The sequence below is a fragment of the Alosa alosa genome, chromosome 15, assembly GCF_017589495.1.
Source record: "Alosa alosa isolate M-15738 ecotype Scorff River chromosome 15, AALO_Geno_1.1, whole genome shotgun sequence".
Taxonomy (NCBI): domain Eukaryota; kingdom Metazoa; phylum Chordata; class Actinopteri; order Clupeiformes; family Clupeidae; genus Alosa; species Alosa alosa.
The window spans coordinates 1,957,863-1,965,796 of record NC_063203.1 but is presented as its reverse complement, the minus strand read 5'-3'; the positions used below and the strand labels follow the sequence as shown (position 1 = coordinate 1,965,796).

Below are 7,934 nucleotides of genomic sequence, written 5' to 3'. Positions count from 1 at the left end.
AGGCAAATTGTAGGTCTTGCTTAAGTGTATTTTTAAAATCATTATTCTATGTAATTTGCACTTTCAGAAATAAGAGATGCTGTAGGACTATTTTCAGTTTTATAACTGATTGTCTTATTTTGTTTACAAGTTACAGATGGAGTCTGGGTGCTTATTGTACTGTTTAGCCTACATCTTACACACTTCAGGCTGTTGCAGATAGCTCAGGGAAGAGACTGTATGGCACTAGGTGGTACAGCCTGAGACATGCACAATAAAAAAAAAAAAATGCTTTCTGCATTTTTGTTTTGCTTTTCCCTCCATTGTACCGAACTCGTACCGAACCGTGATGTCCGAACCGAGGTGTGAACCGAACCGTGACTTCCGTGTACCGTTACACCCCTACCATGAACTGATCGTATATGCCTAACAAGCTTATTTGAACCATCTAACTCAGCCTTACAAACAAAACACTGCATTATAGTGAAATCTCAAGTATTAACGACCAGCACTCAGCTCTATCGAAGCAGTCTTGCCCTAATTTCAGCTACACGAGGACTCTCTTTGACTTTGGAAACATCAATGTTGTACACTGTAGTCTGAATAAAAACATACATGCTGTGCAGCATCGAGTTGTACGAAGTACCAAAGACAAAATGTGCCTTGAAGAGTTCATCGAAGGCACCAAGGGACGAGGTTGACCTGCATGTTTTGGCGTTCTGGTCAAGGACTATGAAGAATTGGTGGAGCTCACTCTTCTTCGGTCCGACCGCCAGGAGATAGGGCTGAGCGCTGGTTCTGATTGCATCAAGATGTTCCTGGATGCTTGTTCCACTCTGAGAAGACAAATACACATGGAGTGGCAATTACATTAATGTGGCTGTAAGAATATCATAAACTTCTTGTCATAAAGAAGTAAACATACAAACCTTCTTGAAAACAACAAGATGTTTTTCTGCTTGGGAGGCCGCAACTTTGCCTGGTCTCTTCCGACCCTGCGCTGTCGGTGGAATTAGATGCAGCAGCAATAGAATTGATGCCAGATCACTGTCCCAAGCTGTAAAAAACAAAGGTTTCAATGAGTGTGGATAGAGTTTTAGGGAAACGTGCAATATAACTGGAAAAGGTTGCAATATTAATTTATTGGCATAACTGCAATATAATGGTTTAGACATTTTTTGTAGATTCAGGTACTGATTATCTTATTCTTGCTGTCTGGATATCAATCTATCTCTTATGTGTTTTATGTGTTATGTTGTATTGCACTGATGTGTGTTGAATGCTAGGCAGCTGGATGTATGTGCGCCCAAAACAAATTTCCCTTCTGGGACAATAAAGTTAATATAATCTATCTAAAACAAATACACCAACTATTTCTGCTTTTGAGGTCTTATTCAACATACAGCATCAGCCAAAAACTTGGAGGCACTCTGATTAGAAATTAGACTATTACCTTGATGTCGATGTTTAGACATGATGCATGAGGTCAATACAAAATTGACTGCCATACAACTAGCAACAGAAACTTACCAGAGTCAAAATCCACTTCAGTGGCATCCTCAGGAGGATCAGCAGCTAGGAGGAGTTCTTCAATGATGGACGGAAGCTTTCTGGACTCTTTGATGATCTTTTTCTTAAATGTGGTTGGCCACCGCTCCAGAAGCTTGCCTGATACATCCTCTCCAAACATCAGAATGAAATCCTGTTCAATCTGGGTTTGGGGTGTTGGGACAATTTCAGAAGTAAATAGTATGAGTTATTCTAGTTTCAGTATTTCAGTACTCAGGTCTACTGTTCAAAGTTAAGATAGATGTGCCAAGATAATTACCAAGCCTTTGACGTCTTTAAAACGTGGGAAATCTGAGAGTATGTTGTTTGAATGCTGCGGGTTGAGGACCAAGTTGTGGCGATAGGCAAATGTCAGCTTCATTTTCTTCATCACAGTGTCCTCATCCGTCGAATGTTTCATCAACGAGATCGCTTCCTTGCACTGATCTTCACTGAGGGTAGTATCTGGTATGTATTGGGACTCTCGTCTGACAGTTGGTCCTCCAGAAATGTCTTTACCAGATGGTCCTTCTGCTGAATCTACACAATCGGGCAAAATGTAGACATGCACTTTCTATAACATTAAAGCAACACCAAAGAACTGTTCCTCTGTCGCACACACGCTATTTGGTTATCACTAGCTTTGCAAATAACGATGTCCACAGACAAGGTAGAATATGTTGCAGGAGTTTATGAAAGTACGATGCATTGCGACATCAGATGCAAGTCAAATTTGTAGTTTCTTAAGTCTCATTCCATCGAACTACAGATCCGCTACCCGATCTGGCAAACTTACATAGTGCGGTTATAGCCAATAGAGGGCCACGAAGCGAAAGCAGAATTGCAGTTCACCCTATTACGAGTTGATGAACCACTGAAACGATTTTGGGAACATTACTTTAAAGTACAAAAAACTCTTTGGTGTTGCTTTAATTTGACTGAATTGGATTTTTTTAATGATAGGCTGCACAAACAATGTGTGATCTTGCAACAGGTTTAGTCATTACATTTTTGCAATATTTTCTTCATAGCGTTACCTCCAAAAGATGCTCGTCTGTCTTTAGCAGAGCCTCTCTGAATCGTTTTAATCCTCCAAGCAAGATATCCACTGCCACTCTCACCATCATAATAGTGCTCCTTGAACAAAAAAAAGGACATCATCAATTATATTTCCTTATTAGTAGGTTTTAAAAGTGGAAAATGGTTAACAACATACTGTGGTAAGATTTAAAATATGTAACCGTTTTAATATGTTTAGCATTTACCACAACCAACTGAATGTAACTCACATAGCCATTCCTAGAGTATGGGTCACTGAGGTACGGGAATAAGGTCACAATTCCTCTGGCATACTTTTCTTTCACCTGTCTGGGTGGTGATGTACTACAACAATGAAGAAAGGAATTTTCAGTCATTTTCCTTTCATTAAAGTTAATGAGAATAAGATAATGCAATATGACTTCAACAATGTGTTCATGATGTAATATGAAACATTATTTTAAGTCAAAATGAATTAATTCACAAGAAAGCATTGATATCTGTGTCAACCCTTACTTGCTTGGCTTCTGCATCCAGCCTCTGGCGTTTTCTGGAAGGGCTATCTGGAATGATGACCGTCTCCTACAAGTCCAATGAATTAAGGGATGACGGTTGAGAATACTCAGGAGAAGCCACAGTGGAGATAGACTCTGTCAAAAATGTAACAAAAAAGGGTGTATACATGTTTCTTACATTAATCTGATTCACAATGTAAACATAGCATTGCATTGACAAATATATTTCCATTTAAATATACACATTATCCCTTTTATCTGTATCTGAAACAAACCTGTATCAAATTTGATGGTTAACACCCCAGTTGAGGGATCATTTACTATATCCTCAAAAACATCCTCATCCACCTCTGTCCCAGAACTGTCAAAAACTTTCACACCTTCTGTTACAGGTGGGACACCAATGAATTTAATGCTACCAACGTATGACCCTGTCTTAAACATTACAAAAATGGGGTTTCATCCGGTCCCTTTCCACAAGTGTATAAAATCAAGCACCTTAATTATCAATGCAGACTGCATGGTGCTTGATTAATACACCTGTGGAAAGGGACCTGATGAAACCCATGAATACATTCGAGTTGCCAGCACGTGTTGAACCATGTCATATCGTTACATGCCTGTACACGTGTCGCTAGTCACGCTAACATCACATTAGCCAATTTTGAGGCTCCCAATACAGGCATTAATATTTTCCTGGTTATGGACATGGCAAAAAAATAAAATACATAATCACCCCTCCATAATGTTACAACAAGATTAATATTACCTCGACTAGCCTCGATTCAGACGTTAGCTAGTTAGTCTAATAGCTTGACATTGTTAGCTATTTCAAACTACATTACGTGACTGCCCAGGTATTGGCATAGCATAACGCTAACGTTTGCCATTTTAACCACTCCCTTCATGTGCAGCCTTTGCTATAACGTTAACTAACGTTATGGACCAAGACCCGATCACACCTCTACACGTTATCTCTCATACTGATATCGTCTAGTTAAAGTTAGCAACTAGCTCGCTTCAAAAACATTACAACATGGGGACTCATTGAATTACTTAAATTAGACGGCATTAATGTTTCGCTACGTGTAATGTAATATAACACACATTAGCACCAGATAACTTTACCGTGGACCATTGCTTGCATCATTCAAGTGTTAGCCCTCAAGTCATACGTTAAGTTAACGTTATCACTTTAAAATCTGGTATTTTAAGATGAAAGACCAGCCGGAGGATAAGATTAACAAGAATGTTAAGTCATTCTATCATGCGACTTTTATTCACATGTCATATTATTCGTTTAATATGTGAATAGGAGACACTTACCGAAATCCTCGGAGGAGAAAAAATGGCGCGGGAAACTTCTGTTCGATTTGAAAAATGAGGAAAATGTAGGCGGAGCTCTCCAGAGCACTTCTGACACCACATATTTTAACAACGTGATTTTTCACTGACACTGGAGAGCAGCTTACTCTATCTGTTGTAATTGCTCGGAAAGAGTAAATGTACTTTTACACTGCATATTTGACACTGGTGAATTTACTGTGTATCTGTCCTCACTTTCAGACACTGATCACTTGGTGCTGTACTCTGACACATGTGGAGGACAGAACAGAAATGCCGGTTTCAGCACCATGTGTCTCCATGCTGTGAATCTGCCCATTTCTATTATTGACCACAAGTTCATGGAGTCTGGACACAGCCAAATGGAATGTGATAATGTCCATGCAGCTATTGAGACTGCAAGAAAAATTGTGCCTGTATACAGTCCACAGGGATACTACACACTTGTAAGGATGGCAAGGAAAAACAAGTCATATGATGTGATAGAACTTGGCCATACTGACTTCCTTGATTTCAAGTCTTTTTCACAACAAACAATGCGAAATAGAACCAAAGACAGAGAGGGAGACAGTGTCCGCTGGCAGAAATTAAAATGGCTGCGCTACACCAAGGAAAATCCAAGATGTATCCAATTCAAGTATGAATTGACGAGTGACGAGAGACGAATTCCGCATTCTTGAGGTTGGGCAACAGGAGACAAGAGGTTCACGTGCAATTGAGCCTAAAAAGTTGAACAAATCCCAACCAGGGATCAGTGCACTAAAAAAAAAAGACTTGATCACACTATGCACAAATGGCAGTATCCCCAGTTTCTAATTGGACTTTTACCAGTCTTTGAAGGCTTCTGAATCAACTGAGATGTAATGCATAGATTAAAAGTTTCTGAACATTTTGTTCACTTGATTAGTTAATGTCATTCATTCATGAATAGTGTTGTACATACTCCAAATACTTAAAAACATATTAATTCCTATGGTTGTCTAGTTGTATAGCAACATTTTTTAAAATTTGTTTAATATTGTGTTCACATGAGTTTAGTCAATGTCATGAATTAATGAATATTGTTGCACATACTTAAAACTACTTACTTATTACATACTTATTCACTTTGTTTACATGATTAGTTTAGTTAATGTCATTAATGTATGGATATTGATGCACCTCTCCTAATGTCTGTCTATTGATAGTGCAACGAATAAAAAATAAATAGCATTGAAATAAATCATCTAATATAAATATTTTTTACTGCCTTTCATTGTGTAAAAATGACTGTTGCTCATTTACAAGCACATTCATATTCTTTTTTGCTCATGAAATAATCAGATACGACCATATGTCATATCCAAATGACATTAAAATATTGGTGCCAAAAAGGCGTATGTAACTATTTCTTAAATTTGGAAATGTAGAAAATAGTTTTTTAAAAAGATAAAGATAAATTATTATCTCTACAAGCGTCTTATGCTTAATCACCCTCAAGCACATTGGACTTTCTAAATTTAATTTATATAGTGTATTTAGTATTTAGTTGTGTTAGTTTTCTTATCTTTCTTATCTTCTACTGTCTTTATTGTACAGTGGAGTTTAGTTATATGTTTATACTTATGTTTACCATTTCTGCTGTAAGTGCATGTTGTGTGTGATGTCTGTATTCTACTGAGACCCTTGAATTTCCCCTTGGGGATCAATAAAGTATCTATCTCTATCTATCTATTTAATTTGTCTGATCGGAAACATTTAAGTATGACAAACATGCAAAGAATAAGAAATCAGGAGGGGACAAACACCTTTTCACACCACTATATATGCATTTATGTCATGAGGACTGTAAGAGCATTCTAATGCAAATTTTATTTTTATATGAGTTATGTGTGCAACATGTATAAAACATTGTGCCATTAGTGTTAACATTATAGATGTATTTAGTTCACAGAGTCATGTGCACATACATTTGTACTATTCCATCAAATAGTGTTAAATCTTCCAAAATTACTCCTGTGTCTTAACTATGCAGATAGATAAGCAGGCTTTCCAATAGCTATCAAAAGGGTCATTGTGAAAAACTGGTATTGGCTTTAACAAAAAGTAACTGTTGTATGGTACAAAAACTTTGAAATGATATATTTAATAGGGAAAGCTTTCTGAGTATATTGTTAAAATAACTGTTATTAAGAACTGAGGACATTTTTTGAAGAAACAACCAGACTCAGAATCTTCCTACGTATATCTGGTAAATTTAGGCCATATATCAGAGGATTTAGTAATGGAGGAATCACAATAAATTCCAGGGAAATCATCAAAGCTATAGCACTCAGAATTTTGCCAGGTTCATAACGACTAAGTGCAATATCAGAAAATGACGCTAATGAGTAGGTTACAAAATTTACAATGTGAGGCAAGCATGTTTGTAGTGCTTTACCTCTAATTTCCGATGTACCTCTGTGACAGACAATGAGAATCCTAATGTATGTGAACAATATGAAACCTGCAGGCAGGAAGATTGTAGTTACAGTGACAAAAAATCCCAAAATATTATTACTGACTGTTGTCACACAAGAAAGTCTTACTATGGACCAATTTGAGCAATATACTCTTGGTATTTGACTGCCACACAGAGGTAACCTTATAGAAAAATAAATGACAAGGACCATCCAAAAGATTGACCAGGAAAATGCGCTGAGAATAAGCAGAAATGTTCTCTTTTGTGTCATTATGTTATGATATTGCAGTGGTTCACATATGGCTACATATCTGTCATATGCCATAACAGTTAATACTGTGAATTCGGATATTGCATAAGTGTAGATAACAAATATCTGTGTGAAACATGCAGGACGGGAAATTGAGTGACTCTTAGATAGAAGATCAACAGAGAGTCTTGGAAAAAGAGCAGAACTGCCATACAGAGAATTGAACAACAGACAAGAAATTAAAAGGTACATTGGTTCATGAAGAGACTTTTCCTTGAATACAACCAGTATGATACTTAGATTGAAAAGTATGATGAGAAGATACACTACCACTGCTAACAGAAAATAAATGATTCTTACATTTTCATAACCCTTAAATAATGTGAAATAAAAGTGTGATGGTGTTGTCTCATTTTCCATTTCACTATCCTTTTGAGGTCTTCTGAAACAAGGAAAATAATTTATTGTTAATAATACATTTCAATCAATGGTCACTGATGTATCACATGTAGGAATTAATATTAACACACACACACACACACACACACACAGTACATGCATATCTGTATAACTGAATAGGACATACTGGTTTTATTACACATGACGTACCTACACCTATTATATTCAGAAAGATATACATGCCGACTGATTTAATGGTTTAATAAAAGTTGCTCCAATGCCAGTCTTAGCAAATACATATTCTATAAGAAATGAAAACATGTAGTGTTATGGTTGCTTTGAAATGAGTGAGACATCAATGAGCATTAAATGCTTTGTGATATGAGAGAATAAAAGTGTTCTCACCTACAGCAAAACTGTA

The 7,934-nt window shown here is 36.9% G+C and overlaps 2 protein-coding genes across 2 annotated transcripts; both read right to left on the bottom strand.

Annotated features, from left to right (window-relative positions):
- Positions 1–324: 324 nt before the first annotated feature.
- LOC125308027 lies at positions 325–4,436 on the bottom strand. Its single transcript, XM_048264236.1, has 8 exons — positions 4,407–4,436; positions 3,082–3,215; positions 2,817–2,910; positions 2,565–2,664; positions 1,808–2,067; positions 1,510–1,690; positions 909–1,036; positions 325–815 (listed from the first exon to the last, which is right to left on the bottom strand). Exons 2-8 carry the CDS (start codon positions 3,096–3,098, stop codon positions 498–500), a joined length of 1,098 nt encoding a protein of 365 aa, XP_048120193.1. The 5' UTR covers positions 3,099–3,215; positions 4,407–4,436; the 3' UTR covers positions 325–497.
- Positions 4,437–6,303: 1,867 nt separating this feature from the next.
- On the bottom strand, positions 6,304–7,552 carry LOC125308030 (putative gustatory receptor clone PTE03). The gene has a single exon (XM_048264243.1). The coding sequence runs from the start codon at positions 7,532–7,534 to the stop codon at positions 6,593–6,595; it is 942 nt and encodes a 313-aa protein (XP_048120200.1). The 5' UTR covers positions 7,535–7,552; the 3' UTR covers positions 6,304–6,592.
- Between the last annotated feature and the right edge of the window lie 382 nt (positions 7,553–7,934).